The 19,668-nt window shown below is 38.2% G+C and overlaps 1 protein-coding gene across 2 annotated transcripts in view; it reads left to right on the forward strand.

Moving 5' to 3' along the window:
- Positions 1 to 18,309, forward strand: part of PKIB (cAMP-dependent protein kinase inhibitor beta) — a 104,650-nt gene extending 86,341 nt beyond the window's left edge. For both annotated transcript variants that reach the window (XM_029223292.1, XM_029223293.1), the window contains 2 exons: positions 11,923 to 12,099; positions 17,162 to 18,309. In XM_029223292.1, coding sequence (XP_029079125.1) covers positions 11,923 to 12,099; positions 17,162 to 17,229 — 245 coding nt within the window. In that variant the 3' untranslated portion in view covers positions 17,230 to 18,309. The remainder of the gene's footprint in view (positions 1 to 11,922; positions 12,100 to 17,161) is intronic.
- The last annotated feature ends 1,359 nt before the right edge of the window (positions 18,310 to 19,668 follow it).

Below are 19,668 nucleotides of genomic sequence, written 5' to 3' on the forward strand. Positions count from 1 at the left end.
TCTTAGTAACTCATATACTGTAATGAATTTTCATGTCTGAAAGTATAAATTCTGAAACTTTGTAATGAATCTTCAGAACTGATGGTGCCCTATCTTTTCTCTTCTTTTTTAAAAAAGAAGCTATTCTTGGTCTGTGCATTTACAGATACTTTTTGTAAAGCGCTTATCCCTCCTATTATGGTGGGTTTGCTTACAAATGTCCCTTTTTAATAGCCTTCTAATCTCCTTCACTTCAGTTTCAGTTTTCAAACAATGCATCTAGTACACATCCTTATTATGTGACTTAGAAAGTTTCATGGTTCCCCAGGGCTCACAGGAATAAATACAGTATCCTTTATAATAGAATTCATTTCATTGCAACTTGGGTTCTAGTTATGACCATGGTCCAACTTATTTTTCCAGCTCTATATGGCATAATACTCTATTATAGCCCCATGTTTCCTTTTCCTTTATTTGTAATTTGCCTTCTACACTCCCATCTTCATGATTTAGCTAAAGATTTCTTTGGCTTGGTAGAGCCTTTTTATTTTCTTTCTACCTTCTCAAATATTAAGGCCCAATATGTGAGGTCTCTCTTAATAGCCCCCAAATTCAGTAACATTTCTACATTTTATAGTATTTTCATTTATACCACTTATTTAAATATATCATATATTGACTTCTATTTTTACATTTCTTTTAATGGTGTGTATTTTATTTGTATATTAGGTCACAGACTTTTCCAGAGTGAGGACCTTGTATTACACTTCTTTTGTGTATCCCCACTGTGTCTATCACGGTCTTTAGTCTTATTTGGCACTACTTACCCAGAATTCTGCACCGAGTTAAGGATATATTAGATGCTTAGTAACAATTGGTTGAACGAAGACTGAGTCTTTCTTCAACAAATATTTGGTGAGGTGTAATAGAAGGAGCAAGGAATGAGGCGTCAGATATTGGATTGACTGTAAGTTCTGTTACGGAAAAACCCAAATGAACTTTTTGGCTAACCCAATAAAATGGGTTCTGGTTGTGCTCTGTCACTTGCTAGCTGGGTTGCTTGTAGCCAAATCATTTTACTTCTATGGTCCTCAATTTCCTCACCTTTAAAATAAAGACAATGACTTCCCTACAGCACAGAATCTCATAAGCTTATTCTCATTAAAAGGCTTTAAAACAGTACTCAACACATGTTTGTGCCATTTTTAATATTATAAAAATCTTCATTATAGAAAATTTGGAAAACACAATCAAGTTCAAAGAAAAAGATAGAAAACACTTATAGTAATACTACCAAGAAAGGACTACTGCTAAAATTTTGGTGTATTTCCCTTGCCATGTTTTTCTGTGCATATATTTTTTAAATTAATATTATGTGTATATATATACATTTATGTATAGGTTTTTGAACTTTTTTATTTGTTATGTCAGTTGAATGTATTTTAGACACAATTTTTCATGAGGACTTTTTTCTTTTGAGCTTATATAATAAATATAATAACAATCTTTTTATTTTTCAAAAGTTTTCTTTAAAAGTTAAATGCATCCATATAAATAATTTTACTTCTATTAACTTAATTTTAGGTTAATACCAATATACATAATTTGATGAACAAAAATATTTCAGTGGTATGATTTTTCTTTCTGAAGTATTTGCTATTTGGGAATTTGTTTTGCCCATATGACCCAGAAAATCCTCAAAACAACTTTAAAATTTTTGCCACTGTGATTTTGATTGAATATTGGGCTTGATAAAACTCTACAGTGATTTCTTCTTCTGCGAAGAAAAATAAAATACTGAAGAGAACTTAGAGAACAAATCAGAGCTTGAAAAGGCTCAATTATTTTCCCCCTTTTCTCAGTTGGAAGAAAAAAAAAGATGAAAATTAAATTCGTTCAAAAAGACACTAAGAGACATCCCAAAGAATTTTTCTTTAAATTGAGGAAATAGAAGAAAAAGACACTACTGGAACTTTTAAAGTTGTGTACCCTTACAAAAGCCTCTTACCTATATATTAACTTTATTCAGTTTAATTAAGGAAAGGTTTGTGAATGATTTGTCCTTAGCCATGTCCCTTACTTTTGCTGTTGCATTTGGCTTTTGGCTCTGCATATTTTATAGTCGGTATACATCCTGAAATTTTAGCTTTCTAGAAATTTTTCTTTTTTCAAAACTTTTACTAAAAATTTAGAATTATCTTGGCCTGGAAAAGATTGTAGTTTTAAGATATAATAGCAACATGATATAAAATAAATATCATCTAACTTCAAAATACATACTTATATGTATGTGATATGCTTGTGTATGTGAACACTGAAAACCTTCTGGAAGGATATGCACCAAAATTATAACAGCGCTGTCACTGGATAATGGGATATAAGGCAATTTGTTTTCTCTCTTTTCAGAATCGTCATTTTACCCCAATAATGAACATGTATTATTTTCATATGCAAAAAGAAAAGAATTCATTTTGAAAAAGAAAAATGAAAAGATAATTGTTCCATTCAATAAACAAACTTTACAGAGTACCTACTAAGTGCCAGGCATAGCTTTAGTGCATAGATCAGTGAAAAATCTACAGAAAGCCTTTGTAGAGCTTACATCCCAGTAGAGGGAGACAGTAAGCAACAAGTACAATCCTAGTAAGTTATCATTATAATATGTGTTGGAAGCTACTAAGAGCTCAGGGAAAGGAGAGAGAGGCAAGGACTCTTAGGAGCTATGGGTAGGAACACCATTTAATGGGGTGGTCAGGACAAGCCTCACTGAGAAAGCAGAGCTCCCTCACATGATCTTTTGCGATTCTTCTTTCCTCACCATGTTATGTCTTTATGTTGTTACTCAGATGAAGAATTCTTTTTCAGGCATCACGAAGAAATTGAGAATTTCAATCCCATATTACCTGTAAAGGAAACACTTAAACAGGGTTTGTGCTGAAAGTATATGGGGAGTTCACCTTCTGGGAGAAACTCTCTAATGAACAGTGTAAGGGAGATGTGGCTTTCCGTGACAGGTGGCTTATCTGGTACAGCTGTTGCAGAAAAGTAGCCAACTCTGAGGGGTGTGTATGTGTCTGTGGGGCTGGGTTGGTCAATGGGGAGGTGGAAGGGAGGTTGTAAATAATTTTTTTTTAAATGTTCTTTCTGTTTTTAAACACCAAGTTTCTGGCAAGGTCTCAGTGCTAATCTTTTTTTGTCTTTGTAACTCACATCATCAGAGGCTGTCTCCAGAGCCACATCAACACCATAGTTTAACAGGGTAATTGATGTTCATAATGATAATCTATTATAGTTCCTATAAATTAATATGACTGATTTCTAAACAAATTTCATTTGTGTAGTTGTTAACCAAGCACATTTATATTCATTAGTTCGGTTCTAAGGTAGTAGAATAGGTAATATTAATCCTACTTCTGATAAATGTGGAAACAACTAACTGAGAAGCCTTTCTGGAAGTCGAAAGTCTATTAGAAGGCAATGCAGGATTCAACATCAGGGATGTACACTTTTAGGTGGACAAACTTTTCATTGCTCCATATGGACTGCTTAACAAACATAAGGACTAATTTAAAGACACTCATCCCAAGGGTGTACTAATGTAGTTCAGCAATGCTGTCACTGCTCAAAACTGCTTTGAAATCTTCAGAAAACTGAAAATTCAGTTTTCTTCTGAATATATGCAAATCTAAATTGCTTAAGGAGGCTTTGAAAAGAAACTGAAGTGCAATGAAAGAGATGGGCGAACAAACGGGACACACAGTTGGTAATTAAGAACTATAATTAAAAAACTGTAAAATATAATGTTGCATTTTAAAAATAATATATATATGAATATAAAATGAGCTGCACTTATGAAGTCACAAAAATATTTTGAGAGGTGGAATAAATACGTAGCTTCCTAAAGTTCCTTTGAAGGATGTGGTACACATTTACATGTATACATTTTTGTATGTTAATAAAAAGAGTTCTGTTGTTTTGTTCACACTGCATTTTTCCTTTTGAAGACAGATAAGCATATATGCTATGAAGTTTTCTGAAATAAAAGCATGTAACTGAAAGTGTCCATGCTTAAGATATTGCTTTAAATTACCTTTAAATTGGAAGAGTAATTATGGGACTATTTTTTGTCATCAGTGGGTCACTCTCGATAGTAATCGTAGGCAAAGAAAATAAGCCCAGAGGATAAAAGGGCTTTATTTTTCCGCTTGTTGAGCATGAAAATGGTAAAGGAGAATTAAGACGATAGGATCTGGTCTTTTAAAGTATTAGAGGATTGCATATTTGTACAAGGGAAGCCTGATGAATTATATGTAGCTGACTTCAAGTTGGCAAGTCTATTCACAGCAGACATTTGGTCCTGTCCAAAGCTCCATGAGACATTTGGTCCATGCCAAATGGTTTTGGACATGACCAAATATCAAGACCAAATAAGTGTCTCCATTTGGAAAGGACCAAATATGAACAAATATCAAGGACCTTTTGGTGTAGAACAAATGTCTTGCAGATGTTTCAGACAGGATTGAGTGGTCCTGCATGCAAGGCTGTTGACAGTTTAACATATATGGATCTTTTCCAGAGAGGACTGGTGTCTGGAGAGTATAACTATCCAGATGCTCTGGATGAGGGTGGTTCTATAAGAGTTTGTGCTTTAACTACTGTTCTGCATATGACTGTCAGTGTTACTTACACCTGCAAGGCATTGTATTTGCCAAAGTCCACAGCCTGCCTCCAAAGCTATTTTAATGTTAATGTAACAAATTTCATTTTAATATTTAATAATTGAACTTTCAGCTTTTATTAAGAATATTAATAATTAAAAGCACCTTCACAGGCTATGTTTGCCTGCTCATAATTTATAGGTATCAGCTATTAATTAAACTTTTATTGAATTTATTAGACAACTATGTCCCAGTCCATGTACCAGGCAGAGGGATACAAAGCCATCTCTACTGTGACCACATTGGTCAGAGTTAACTTCCCCTTCTCCCCTTCCTACTGATGTCATCAAAAGTCACTTGACATTTAAAAACCACTGTCTCATTAAAAGGGGAGCCAACTTCTCAGGGTCCTGTGTTCATGGTGAGACAGGAAGGGTGCAAACAGATCACATGAACTTCAAAATTGTATGATTTTCTCACCAGTGCAAAACTTGGGCTTCTGTGAGCTTGGAGAGTCTTTCTGCCCCTTTCGAAATATAGGAACACTTTGTGTCCCAAGAGTGGTTGGAAAGGGCCAAGATAAGAAGTGGATGGCCTGAGAGCAGCCTCTCACTGGCACTTGCTTACTCATTCTCTGGGACCCTACTCAGAGGCCCCCTTCTCTCTTGTGGAGTTAACCACTCCTCCTCTGTGCGTGTGGAGGAGCTGCCTGCCATGCCACCGTCCCAGGTCTTCAGGTGGGGCGGGGGAGTCCTTACTGATTGTGGCAAATCTCATAGTGACAGTGACTCCCACGCTCAAGGGGGTTGCATGGTTTGCTGCAGTTAATCTTTTTCATCTATAGCCACATCAGCATATATTATTATTCTAAGTGGCCCTGTCTTAGTATAGCAAGTGTCATTGTGCGGGAATGGTACTCAGATTTGTTTACTGCTTTACTTGGAAGATTATGGGAAAACGAGTTTGACTTTCCATTTTGAATTTTATAGGTTTAAGCTGTCAAAAATTCTCTGTGATAAAAATAGCTTTCATGGGGCTTCCCTGGTGGCGCAGTGGTTGGGAATCTGCCTGCCAATGCAGGGGATGCGGGTTCGAGCCCTGGTCTGGGAAGATCCCACATGCCGCGGAGCAACTGGGCCCGTGAGCCACAATTACTGAGCCTGCGCGTCTGGAGTCTGTGCTCCGCAACAAGAGAGGCCGCGATAGTTAGAGGCCCGCGCACCGCGATGAAGAGTGGCCCCCGCTTGCCACAACTAGAGAAAGCCCTCGCACAGAAACAAAGACCCAACACAGCCATAAATAATTAATTAATTTAAAAAAATAGCTTACATGTACATATCAATATGTGTTGGAAGAATCTGTAATATTAGCAAGCAAGAACCTAACTAAGCACGGGAAAAAAAACGTGTGTCAACAGGCAAAAGTTAGGATTCCCTTTGGCTTGTACTTGAGGCACAGAAATTTGGAGGAATTTTTAAAAAGAGAAAGGTCTCTAAGTTAAAAAAAACAATTTTTATACATGTATACATTCCATGTAAACTCTGTTTAGCCTAAAATTGTCTTGATACTGAGTTGAATAGGAGCTACATTAAAGGATTCACATTTTAGAGGTGGATACTGGTTTTTTTTTTTGCGGTACACGGGCCTCTCACTGCTGCGGCCTCTCCCGTTGCAGAGCACAGGCTCTGGACGCGCAGACTCAGCGGCCATGGTTCACGGGCCCAGCCGCTCCGCGGCATATGGGATCTTCCCGGACCGGGGCACGAACCCGTGTCCCCTGCATCGGTAGGCGGGCTCTCAACCACTGCGCCGCCAGGGAAGCCCGTAGAGGTGGATACTTTTACTTTATTTCCAAAGAATAAGATTTAAGATCAAGAAAGGTAACTGAAAAGACCAGAATGTGTTTGATTTCACCAGACTATGGGTTCCTTTCTGTAGCTTGTGAGCCTAGCACAGGGCCTGGCACGTAATAATTTAGCAGGAGCTTGATAAATGTTGACTGGATGAATAAATAATTATCTGTGTTCATTGGTCCACATTAAAAAGCAACTGTTATAGTTCTTTTGCCTTGTTTGGAAGAGGTTTGCATATTCCGAAACAGAAAATCAAACCAGAGAAATCTAGCATAAGGTATTAAGATTTTGAAAGCTGGGGAGAGACAGATGATATATTTGGTTATCAGCTGAGACCGGTGTGTGTCTCCCTCCCTCTCTTTCTGTCTTTGGACCAGAAAAGCACTGACTTTCCAAAATACATGTTCTTCTTTTGTTTGTTTACTTTAAGTGTTTTCTGAGATAGCCTGACTCATACTTCAGAGAACTGATTTAGAGGGTAAAGAGTTTATTCCAAGTCCTACATGCAGAATGAGTAGTGGTTTCACTGAGGTGGATGACGTGACTGACGTGGATGCAGAGATTAGAAAAAAAGGTATCCGCCTCTTTGTGGGCTGGGCTTCAGTAATGAACTTGGAGAAAAGAATGAGTGTGAGCTAAGAAGATGGACTGTGTCAGTTGAAAGGGAAAGAGGTTGCAAAAATTTCTATTTGTTTATAATTATGCTTATAACATACTATAACATACTCCTAGCAGGAAATGTTTAGCCCACTGGAAGCTGACTAGTGCTTTCTTTATATATAAATATATATATTCCTGCAGTGCTCCATTTAGCTTGAATGTCTTTGTCTTCTTCAGCTATGCTGGTGTTGCATTTTCATATTTTGGAGACTGCAAAGATCCTGGCATGTGTGTATATGTGGCTGTGTAATGGTATTTTGTTAAGGCATCCTGAAAACTGTGTATTTTCGGTAGAGAAGAAAGTGTGTCCCAGGCATTTGTAAATCACATTACCTTGCCATGGGCCATGCAAGGACTTCTTTGAAATCTCCCAATGTCCAAATGGTTTCAGCTCCTGTAAGCAGCCACAGTTGACAAAGCAGAACTTATACAAATTCCACTGCTAATTCTGTAGACGAAAAAGAGGAAGAGTTGCCAGTGAGTCAGCTGCCTTGGTTAGCAAACACAGACACAATTAGCTTTAAGCCCAGAAAATTGAAAGAACATGGAAGTTAATCTCTCTTTTGTTTCTCTTCGTAGTGTTTCCTCATCTTTCTATGGGTTATATATATTTTTAAATGTCACAAAGCATTGAAGAGAGCAGTTCTCTCTACTTTATATGTATTTATGTATATGTATATATATATATATATAAAATATGTGTGTATATATATTTACTGCATACGCAATCAGTGTTGCATAGGATAATAACAATAGACAAGTAGGATGGCTAGTTGGGGTAGTGAGAGACTTTCACTTGAAGATATACTATTTTGGGTAAAATTATCAAAATGTTACTTTAGAGACATTCGGTGTTTTTCATAATTTTGCCAGGTGAATGTGTTTCAAGTCCTTTATATATTATTTTAACACATTATTACAAGTTAAAATATGTAAGGATATACCAACAGTGGTTAGTATTCTCCTTGTTCTCTCTTAAATTCCAAACTAGAATTTTTATTCTTTTTGCAAAGTTGAGATTACATTACATTCATTACTTTTTCTCCTTGCCCCTCATGCTGTAAATATTTCTTTTTAAACTTGCTTTATTTCACAGTGTGTCAAGAACATATCTCAGTAAGTAGATCTGACTGGATCTAACACATTCTTTTTAAGAGCCATATAAAATTCCATAATATAATATATATGGTTTATTCAATCATTCCTTTCCTGATGGACTTCCAGATTATTTCTAGTGCTGCAATAAACTTTCTTACCAGGGGATTAAAAGAGCCCAGTTAAGAATCACCCTATGCATTCAGACTCTCTTCCCAGTGTCTCTAAGTCACCGGCACATTCTGTCGGGAAGATCAGAAAGCTCCCTGTCCCAACAGCCCTGTGGGTCTGGGCTGGGCAAACTATCTATCTTGTGGTGGAGCCTGACATCCTGGTCACTCAGCATCAGTGACAGGCTCTGAAAGGAAGATGGTGCCTAATAAGAGTTTGGAAAAGGACCAAGGAAAGCTCTGGAGTAAAGTAACCTGTTGCTTGACCTCCCTGCATATCCAGTTTTGTTTTGATTTTAAAATGGTAATTAATGAGTATAATGTTGACAAACTTTTTGGCTTGTGATGGTCTTGTTTTCTAACACCAATCGACAAAAAAGGACTCATTTAGAAAGCCTGTGCCAGAAATAATAGTATAAAGGCAAAAGCAAAAACTTTCAAGATAGGAGCCAATAGCAAAGAAGAAACTTGGAGCCCAGAATGTCTTCTTCCATGTTGATGGCCCACTCTACAGGCCACCTTTTGGAAGTTTTCTGTCAGTATGCAAATTCTAACTCAGTACTCCTTTGACAAATCCCATTTTGCTAAACATAAAATATATAGCATTCAAGTATTTTAAAGAGTGTATCTTAATATTCTTATATCTATTGTTATCTTCAGTTTTACGATTTTGGACTGTCAGGACAGTAATAATCAAGGTATTCGTGGAGCTTCTCCTCCAAGCTTAGCATGGTTACCTTCTTTGCGATTACACAGGAAGATCCTTCACAGAAATAAACACTTCATCATGGCCATGGCTTTTGATGTGATGTTAATTGGCTGGGGACAGAATGGGGGCCTGCAAATGGGGTCTGTTTCCAAACTGGTGTCAAGTACTCCTCACGACCTATAGAGAAGCAATTTCTAATTGAAATTTGTGTGTCATGGGGAGTAGTGCGAGGGACTCACAGATAACCAAACATTCAAGCCAGAGAGGAATACCTATGAAAAGACAGGGAATCTCTTTCTTTTTCACACACACATATATATACAGTTGACCCTTAAACAACATGGAGGTTGGGGCACCGACTTCCATACAGCCAAAAACCTGTGTATAACTTTACAATCCAACCTCCATATCTGCAGTTCCCCATCTCTGGATTCAACCAACTGTGGATTGTGTAGCACTGTAGTACATGTTAATTGAAAAAAATCCACATATAAGTGGGCTTGTGCAGTTTAAACTGGTGTCATTCAAGGGTTAACTGTATATATTTTTTTCTATTTAAAAAGTAATGAAGGGCAGAATCTGAAGTAGCTGTTGTTTGGCTGTCTATGTATATCACCGGAATTTAGAAAGATAGTTTTGTGGTAATCCATGTCATCTTGCTTTCAGAGTGAACTGAAACTGGATTTGCATCCTTGTGTACTAGGTTAGCAGTTGTTCAACTTAAAATAAGTCACTTAACCTTTCTGAGCCCCAGTTACCACATCCATATAGTGGGGGTTATTTCTCACTACCTCACAAGGATTATTGGGAGGTTTATCTGAGATAATAGATGTGAAAGTGTTCATGTAGCATTGAATAAATTCTGGTTTCCCTTTTAAAAAACTCAAGAGGTCTTTCAATAGGAAGATGTTTCTTGTTAGGACTAAGGGGGATACATAGAAGGTGGTGGCGTAAATAAAACTTAGTGAGAAATGAACAGTGATGCTGGTAATCAAACATATGGTTTTATAGTTGCAAAGAGTTTCCATGTTCTTTGTCTCATTTGTTCTTCACTAGAATTCTGTGAATCAGTCAGGCTAATGTTTATATCCATTATATACGGGAGGAACTGTGACTCGGAGAAATTAACCAATATCACCTTGCAAGCCTGTCATGGAGTGTTCTTTTTGACTAATAGTCCAGTGCTCTTTACTTTATGTTGTCAATACCAGACAATTGGCAAATACTCAACAGTTAGAAGTCCAAAATTATGTCTGAAAATCTAGCATTGTTCTCAAATTGTCCATGATTCCTGGAAAGATGAGACCATCTGGGGAAGTAGCCTAGACTCTACTCCTGAGGCCCACACTAAGCTTGATGGTCATCTCTTGGTTGCTATGGACCAAAGAAATTGTGTTTCTAATATCAAATGCACCATACTTTGTGACTGTTTCACTTCATTTTTAGCATTTGCTGAATTGTAGTTAACTGATTGGAAAGGGCTCCCTTCTAACTGAGGTGAAAAGTTTGGTTTGCTTCGTGTAGGCCAAGGTTCATATATTTCAGCCCTTGAGTATCTCCATCTCTTGGTTGATACTCAGCACATTCTGTGTTATGATGTTATCTATCCTTGTATGTAAACCTTTTTTCTCTCCTTGGAGAGTACAAGTCCCCTAAAAGAGGAGAATAACTCATTCCTCTGTACTCTCAAGGCCCAGCTGAGAGCCTAGCATTTAATGGGCTCTCAAAAAAAAAAAAGTTTGCTGCTGCTTTTGAGATACTCTTCAGTGTTGACTTCGTAGGAAAGATTCATTAGAAAACATCATATAAAAGAGAGGGCTAGGGCTTCCCTGGTGGCGCAGCGGTTGGGAGTCCACCTGCTGATGCAGGGGACATGGGTTCGTGCCCGGGTCCGGGAAGATCCCACATGCCGCGGAGGGGCTGGGCCCGTGAGCCATGGCCGCTGAGCCTGCACGTCCGGAGCCTGTGCTCCTCAACGGGAGAGGCCACAACAGTGAGAGGCCCGCGTACCGCAAAAAAAATAAATAAACAAAAGAGAGGGCTAGTTTTAGAATAAGCAATGTCTGCTACCTCCCTCGCTGTATAGTGAATGGTCTCTTGAGAATTCTTTCATAGAGAGAGACAATTGCTAGGAACATAAAGGATGCTTAGAAAAGCACTAGTTATTACCATGTCCACTTGAAGGCAAGAAAAGGTAACACAGGTTCTACTCTCCCAAACACGGACATGAGTCTATTGAAAATTAGGTCTGAGACTCGAGCAGATAGAAATACACAGCTGCCGCTGAGGTAAAAAGCCTTTGAGATAAAGTTGAATTTCTTATTTCTAAAGAGAAAAAAGTGTGTTTTGTTTGGTCCTTACAAATTATAGTGATTTGGTTTCAGCCTAAGCAAGCACTACAAGCAAATACTGGCAGGCAGAGTCTCCACGCGAGTGGCCAAGCAAGTCAGTCTGCATTTCCTTCCAAGCCCTCATTTGGCTGATGCATCCATAGAAAAGCAGAATCAAAGGCAAGAGATTACTGCACCCTAAAGCATCCAAATGGCTCCTTTGGCTATGAGGTTATTTATAGCAATCTGGCTCACACTGAGGCCTTCCTGCTTTATTCAGCGAGTGTACAAAAGTGCAAATAGAAGCTCCAGGACCTTAGCATAGACATAGATGCAGGGTACGATCAATGATTAGATATTCAAAGTTTCCATGTTGTTGATGTAGCCATGCCTTTTAACCCCCACCAGTGTGAACGTGGACCTTGGACTAGGCTCATCCTCTTCTTCACGTGCACATTCTATTTGTAGATGTTGCTATGAGGACAGATTCATCAGAAATGACGGATGTGGAGCCAATGGTCAACAATTTTGCGTCATCAGCAAGGGCAGGCCGCCGGAATGCTCTACCAGACATCCAGGGTTCAGCTGCCACGAGTGGAACCTCGGAGTTGCCCCTCAAACCGGAGGTCCTCTCCGTGAAGGAAGGTAACACTCAAGATCCTCTTATTCTCTCTTCTTCATCCTTCCCTCTGGAACAGTCTCCCCTTTAACTAGTTAAGCTTGTTTACTAAAGCTTCTCAGCTTTTGTTTAAAGCTAAGTAAATTTTTTTTCAGCCTTTCTAAAAGTGCACTTTTCCTCTTATTATCTCCTAGATTAAATGTGGAAACTGAACATTTATTTGTTGGATGTGTATAGTTATGCACAGTGCTAATGATTGGGAATACAAAGGTGAACAAATATAATCCATTCCTTCAAACAGCTTACAAAATTTCTTGAGAAGTTCTCAGAAATAAAGTAATTTTTCTTCTGCCATCCATTGGCAAATCATTTTGGAAGCTCCTGCTTCATTGTAGTATTCTACAAGCTCTTCTATTTCTCATAGCTAAGAATAGGTTTATTATCAACTAGAGACAGGAACTTTAAAAGTTAATCATTCTCTAATCAGTAGAAAAAGTTGAATTCAGAAAAAACGAGAGCTATCAAACCAATGAAGGAAAATCTTGGGTCTTTCACCCTGTTGCTTACATACAGTTCATAAAGCTTCCAGCGTTTAGTCTTGTGAAAATAAATATAATAACACTTACAGTAAAGTGTTAAGAGTCCCTTCACTTAAAAACATTCAAATAGCTTAAAGAGAGTTTTAGTACCAAGTCATTACCAACATACCTGTGCTTTGTACCCCATTTTAGACTTCAAAGTGGACTCCAGTGTGTGTGTAGAAATTTATTACTGGTGGCAATGAGGCAAGAGAGAGCTGGAAGCTTCTGCACCTCTACCCTATTCATGTGAACCCTAGAAGAGGGCTCTTAGTTCTTTGCCTCAGGAGGTGACTTTCTACCTGGTAAAATTACAAAGGTTCCTGGTATAATCTTTATGAAATACTTAATATCCTTGTTAGGCCAGGGACTGTGGCCAGACCTTGGAGTCCCACGGTTACCTCACCTTTTTCTAAAAATCATTGTATGTATCATAAAGGGTACTAAGGTAATAGTAAAAAAGTATTCACATACATGTAAACTATCATAAGATAAAAGAAAAGATGGAGGAAATGAAAGAAGAGGAATAAAAATATGTGTAATGTTTTTGGCCTTTTAAGTTAAAAAATGTAATCTGATTATCAGGGCATGATATTGCTGTTGAAGAGCCTCCTCAACTAGCGAGGTCGAGAAGATAAGTTACTTGTTCATGTAACAGGTCTAAAGTTGATAGTCCCTACACACACACACAAAACCTTAATGCTTATTGACATTATTTAGTTAAGCAAAAGAGAACAAATACACTGTAAGAAAGTTAGTAGTGTCTTCATTTTATTTTGTTCACTGAAGAGACCATTATCTGAAAGAATATTGTTTCTATTTTTATATTTTAAATCATTTGGAAATAAAGTTGAAGGTATTAACTAAGAAACTCAAAATGTTAAAAAGTGAATCAACATAGTAACACCGGATGTTAAAGAATACACAAAAAGGAAGTAAGTTTATGTAGGTAGATGGCATAAACAATGTGTCATTAACAAAGCCATACATAAATAGCTTTAAGGTCTATCTTCTTTTTTTAATTAGCTAAGTACAGACATTAAGGATTTAAAATGAATAGTTTTCAATTGCTAATAGCAAAAATCTAGGGCCTGTCTCAGACATTATGATTTCAATGCTTTAGTCATTTAAAAATAGACATTCTGGGACAGATCTGCAAGTTTCTCTCAGATCAATCCTCTTTTGTTTTTGTTTTTTGATATTCTTAAGTGGGAATAAATCTAGGATCTCAGACATCCTGCATCCTGTGTGAAATTAACCTGCCTGAAATCTTCCTAGTTTATAATCCATCTTAATCTATCCCTTACAAGTTGATAACCATGGTAGGGAGGACGATGCTGCCCTGTAACACATCAGCAAGAGGTGACAGAGGGTGGCAGCGTAGGAGACTGTAAATGTCACAAAGGGCCTTTCTTACCTCCCACCATCACTAACTATTCATTTGCTCCACCATTCAACTTAGTGCCAAGTGCTAGGCACCATTCTAAAAACCGGCCATATAGTAGTGAATAAGACAGACATAAACTCTTACTGTTATGCATCTTATATTCCAATGGGAGAGTTAGAGTGTAAACAAATAAATATGTAAGTCAACAGTGATACATTCTATCAGAGAATTAAAATAGGATGCTGCGTTAGAGAGTTACTGGGTGGCTACTTTAGACTGAGAAATTCCAGATGTCCTAACTGAAATCTGAATGGCAGCAGTAGGTTTTGAATAACAGCTGAATGGTCCAGGCACAGGAGAATCAGAGGGAAGAGCATTCTTTGCAGAAGGAGCAGCTTGTAAAAAGCTCTTAGAGTGGAACAAGGTGGACGTGTCAAGAAGCATAAAATCTGGCCACCACGGCTCGGAGGCAGTGGGTAAGAGGGAGAGTGGTAGAGGTGACACTGCAGAGGAGGCAAGGACTAGATCTCTTAGGGCTTCAGAAACCTGGATGAATAAAGAGGATATTATTCTAAATATGAGGGTTTTCAGCAGGGGAGTGATGTTCCTGTTTGAATATCCACTTTGTTATGTGGAGAATGGATTGTAGAAGAGAAATAATGGATATAGTTGAGTTAGGAGGTACAAGCCCCATTAGGAAATGTTTTGGGGCCAAATTAAATATTCAGACTCATAAGACCACAGACTCATAAGACCACATCTGGTGCCAGTCTGCTCAGAAGTATACAGGTTTAGAAACACAGCAGGTCAGAAGGGCTGCATTACACCATCTCCTTCTGTGGAAGTCCTTGCAGCGATCCACATAAGCATTCCTGGGGGCCAGTCTCTATGCACCTTCACCCCACCACTCACTGAGAACTCAGGTGCAAGGGGACAAGATCTGCACCAATGGGGGCAACGGGTTAGAAGCCCCATGTCCCATGGGGGCTAATACTTTGTAACAAGTCCTTGGACACTGCTTCCTAACTTCTCTGCAAGGGACATGCTCAGTTATAAGTGTCATGGCATTTACAGAATCCCAGTGCTATGGTTTCCTACCAGGTATTTACAGTTATCATATAGTTTCTCTCAGGACAGTTGTACTTTACCATTTGGGTCATTTTTACCATACGCTTAGTAACCAGGCTGACATTCCACCTGAATCCGGTTCCCAGGGTAACAGAGCTAGAAAATTAACCCCAAGTCAGATTTGTCCTTAGAGAAGGATAAAGGAGGCAGTGAAGATGGAGGAAGGTGGGTGGATTTGGGGTATATTTTATAGGCAGAATTCATAGGACTTGCTGGTGAATTGGAGGCGGTGGAGGTGACTACAAGTAATAAAGAAGAGAAATGGAGGATAATTCCTGGAGCAGCAGGGTAGATGGTGATGCCATATACTGAGAAGGGCCAGCATGGAAGAAAAGCAATTTTGAGGGTTAGAGGAGTGATATCTGCTTCCTGCATATTCCGTCTAAGAGGCCTGTGAGACATCCAAATGCTGTCAGCCCTACTTTCAAAATTGGTTCAGAAATCTGCCATTTTCTCCTTCAAAGATCTAGTCTCTTGGTTCCTCTCCAACCCTATTTTCCATCCTTTCTTTCTCTGCACGGTCCCAGTTGCAGTTCTTCCTGCACGTTGCTGCCTCTGACCTTGACGTGTTCTCCTCTTGGAATGCTCTTCTCCCTGCTACCCAGCTAGCGAACTCTCTCACCCCCTCAGGTCTTTACTCACATGACCCCCTTCTCAGTGAGGCATTCCCAGCCAACCCTATCTAAAATTGCAACCTCCAGGCCCCAAGACTTCTTGACAATTCCTGATCTTTAATGTCCTCTGTAGCACTTCTCACTTCCCACATGCCACTCATTTTACTTATTTTAGTTCTTGTGCATATTCCTCACAAGAAGTTCCCTGAGAGCTGGAATGTATGTTTGTTTGGTTTTTTTTTTTTTTTTTCACTGCTTGGTACATAGTGCTTGAAAGTTGGAGAACTGAATGGTCTATCAGATTTCTTTTCAAAGATGCCATTGATGATTTTGGCAGGACCCATTTTGCAGAAGTAGTAGAAACAATAGTTTTGTTTTAAAATGCTGACAGCAAAAGATATATTTTAAAGGATAAAAGAAAAGCCAGTAAGTGGAGGAATTGCAGTGGAAAGAAGGCCTTCGTTAGTTTGAAGATGGTTAGTGACTTGAGGAAATGACGGCGCCAGGAGAAAGAGCAAAAGTCAGGTGAAATGCAGGGATTAGAGATGATCTTGAGAGTGCTGTTGAGGCAGAAATGGATAAGATCCTGGCTTGTGAAGAAATTAGACCTGGACAGTAGGAGCAGCACCAAGGCCAGCTACAAGGGCACGCTGGGTGGGCAGCTGCGCAGGTCCTCGGGCTCATAACAGGCTCGCCCTTGGTTTTGTTCTACTGTTGCTGCCTTGAAATTTTCCATATTTTTTGAATAAGGGGTGCTGTGTTTTCACTTTGCACTGGGTTCCAACAACTCATGTAGTCAGTCCTGAGGAGCACATCTTCCATTGTAACATGGGCAGAAGGAAAAAGTCGAGACGGCAGGGGATTTTAGAGGTTTGGTGGCAGAAAGTCGAGCTTGTGTGATCTGATTGTTTGACTTTTTTTTCCTGGAAGTAGAAAGTGCGATTAAGTCCTAAGAGCAAAGGAGATAAAAAGTGTAAGGAAGCTAGAGAGTGTGATCCAACATCGAGAGATGGGGAAGGGCAGGGCCAGTCAGTCTGCATCCAAACTGTGGCTCTGTCACTTACTAGCTCGGTGACTTTGGGCAAGTCACTTAACCTGTTTATGCTTCAGTAAACTAATCTATAAATGGAGATTGTAATAATACCTTTGAAGACCGCCTGGCACATAAGTCTGGAGAATGGGAGAGAAAGGTAACTAAGAGACAGACCCATATCTCTTTCCTTTGTGTAGTTTCTACATCTGCACTGACGGCAAAGTATGTCCTAATCAAGTAGAAAATGACTAGGATGCATAAAGGAAAAACCAGCTGTTTTATTCCAATATAACACAAAGTAGATTTCAGTATATTCTCTATATGATGGAAAATTATTTGTTTTTTTAGATGTGAAAAAGAAAGATAAAGAAACAGCACAAGACCAATTGGAAAAGCCCAAAGATGAAGGAAAATGAAGGCTCATTACGTATCAAAAGTGCTGAATTTCTGCACATTGAAAGACTTAGTGGCTCTGCTTTCCTGAGATGTTTGATCTGGTAGTAACTATGGTAACATTGCTGCCCTAAGCAACGTGTGTGTACTAGATAATTTTGTTGTGACACTGCTCACTTGGATTGCAACCGTAATGTCCAGTGTAGGTTATTAAAAGGCAGATTACTTCCGAATTGCACCCAAGAGAGAGGTTAAGAATGCATGGTCACTTAAATACATATCATTGTCAATAAACCCAACAAAATCCAACGTTCTCTTTTGGATTTCTTTAGCCAGACATATTTTTAATTCCATTTTTATGGTGATGGGTAAACCACTTCTTGGTAAATAGGAGCCAAGCGCTATTAATTTAAAACTTCATGGGATTTGTAGGAAATTGTGGTTTTGGTGAGATAGAATAGTAAAAAATGCATCAGTAAAAGTATGTTTGTTTTTATCCAACAATGCACCATTTTCTTCTCAAACCTTACAAAGATTTGGAAAGGTAGTAAAATTTGACAACTCAGACATCTCTAGGAAGTTTTTGTTTGCTGTATTTTGCTTCTAGTCTCTGCATACTGATTTTTCATGTGGACTCTTAAAATGGAAAATTTGTGATGAGTAGTTTATATGGAATATGCCTATTAAATGAATCTCGCGATCTTCCTTAACTTCAGTGTGTGTGTGTGTGCATATATTTTTCTTTAATGTGAATTACACAAAACACTTTACTAGTTGCTTTATACTGTCCTTTCTTATTGTTAGGGCTTTTGTGTATGTGACTTGTTTCTAAGATAATTTCCTCAGGAATGCAGACATTAATTTTTATATCTTTCCTAAACTAGCTAACATAATGGTAAGCACTTAAGTATTTAGTGAATGGTGTAGGTAGAAATAGCAAAATACTTGCTTTTAATATTTATTTAAGTATATATTTTAAAAGGAATGAAACCAAAACCAAAGCTTTAGTAAATTTTGATTTATTAGACAGTTTAGGAAAATCAAAGAATTCTGAATTTTTAAAGAAAATCTGACTAATGAATTTATTTCTATTTTCAGATATATATGCATGCCATATTTTATTTGATTGTTGATTTAGGCCATGTCTGTATACAGTAATCAAATAAACTCTTTCACTATTAAAGAAACTTCTTACTGACACAAGGCTTCTTCATTTTCTCTCCTGTAGTATAACAGGTGAAAAACAGTGACACATTTTAGCAAGGGAAGTTAATAGTCTTTGCGATATAAAACACCTCCTGCTTCTCATTTCATTGACAAAGTTTATCTTTAAATCTGAGAATACACCAAAGGGGTAGATTTCAAAAAATCTTGTTATAAGTTCTTAAACATAAATTTTTCTTTAAAAAATAATCAAAAGTAATATTTTGGGTATAGTACTAATTTAACATTCAATAAAATGTCTTATAGCCATTAAAATAGGTTCCTGGAAGTTATTTAATGACATGCTATTATATAATCAGTATGAAGAGGAGTTAGGGTAGAGTTTTCAAGTTTGGGGGGAGTAGCAATTTTGCCTTCTGGAGGACATTTGGTAACATCTGGAGACATTTCTGGCTGCCACTAGTAGGGAGGGGCCCAGGGAGAGAAGGTGCTACTGGCATCTAGTTGGCAGAGCCAGGGATGCTGCTAAGCTGCTAAGCGTCCTTCAGTCCTGCAGGGCAGACCCTCACAGCAAAGAACTATCTAGCCACGAGTGTCAATAGTGCTGAGGCTGAAAAACCCTGGAACAGAGTGAAACTGTCAAGCATGTGGATTTTGGATTCAGATGACCTGTTTGAATTCTAGCTCTGCTACTCATTAGCTGTATGATCTTGGGCAATTTATACCATGTCTCTAAGTTTTATCCTCTTGGAATAGTATTAATAATAGTACATACTTTATAGGGTGAGTGGAAGTAGTAAATGCAATAGAATATGTAAGACACTTGGCTAATGTCTGGCAAAGAATAATTATTCAATAAATATTAGCTATCATCATCATTGTTTTTATTCTAGATGTTTTTGCCATTATTTTCTGGTAGTGGAGATGGTGGGCAGCTGGATTTGTTAACTTGGCCATCTTCTGCCTTCCTCTGTGATTTCACAAATATCCCCAATCTCAGGGCTGGGAGAAGACACTCTGATGGAAATTGACAATTCATGGTAATTACCACATTAGTGCCTATTCAGTCATGCTAATGAGCCACTGACAGGTGATGAGTATTACCTTTTAACAACGAGTCACCTCCCTAGTGTTTTATGACAGTTACTGACACAGAATTTTGATTCAGTATTTAAATGAGTAGTAACGTGTTCCATGAAAATGTAGAAGAGAAAAAAAGTAACAGATCTTGAGTCATAGTATTTATGTCTCACTTGGAAGATATTTATCTCTCATTTAGAAGACCAGAAATGAAGCCA

This window comes from Monodon monoceros, unplaced genomic scaffold (assembly GCF_005190385.1).
Source record: "Monodon monoceros isolate NGI ecotype Baffin Bay Population unplaced genomic scaffold, NGI_Narwhal_1 Super_Scaffold_15, whole genome shotgun sequence".
NCBI lineage: Eukaryota > Metazoa > Chordata > Mammalia > Artiodactyla > Monodontidae > Monodon > Monodon monoceros.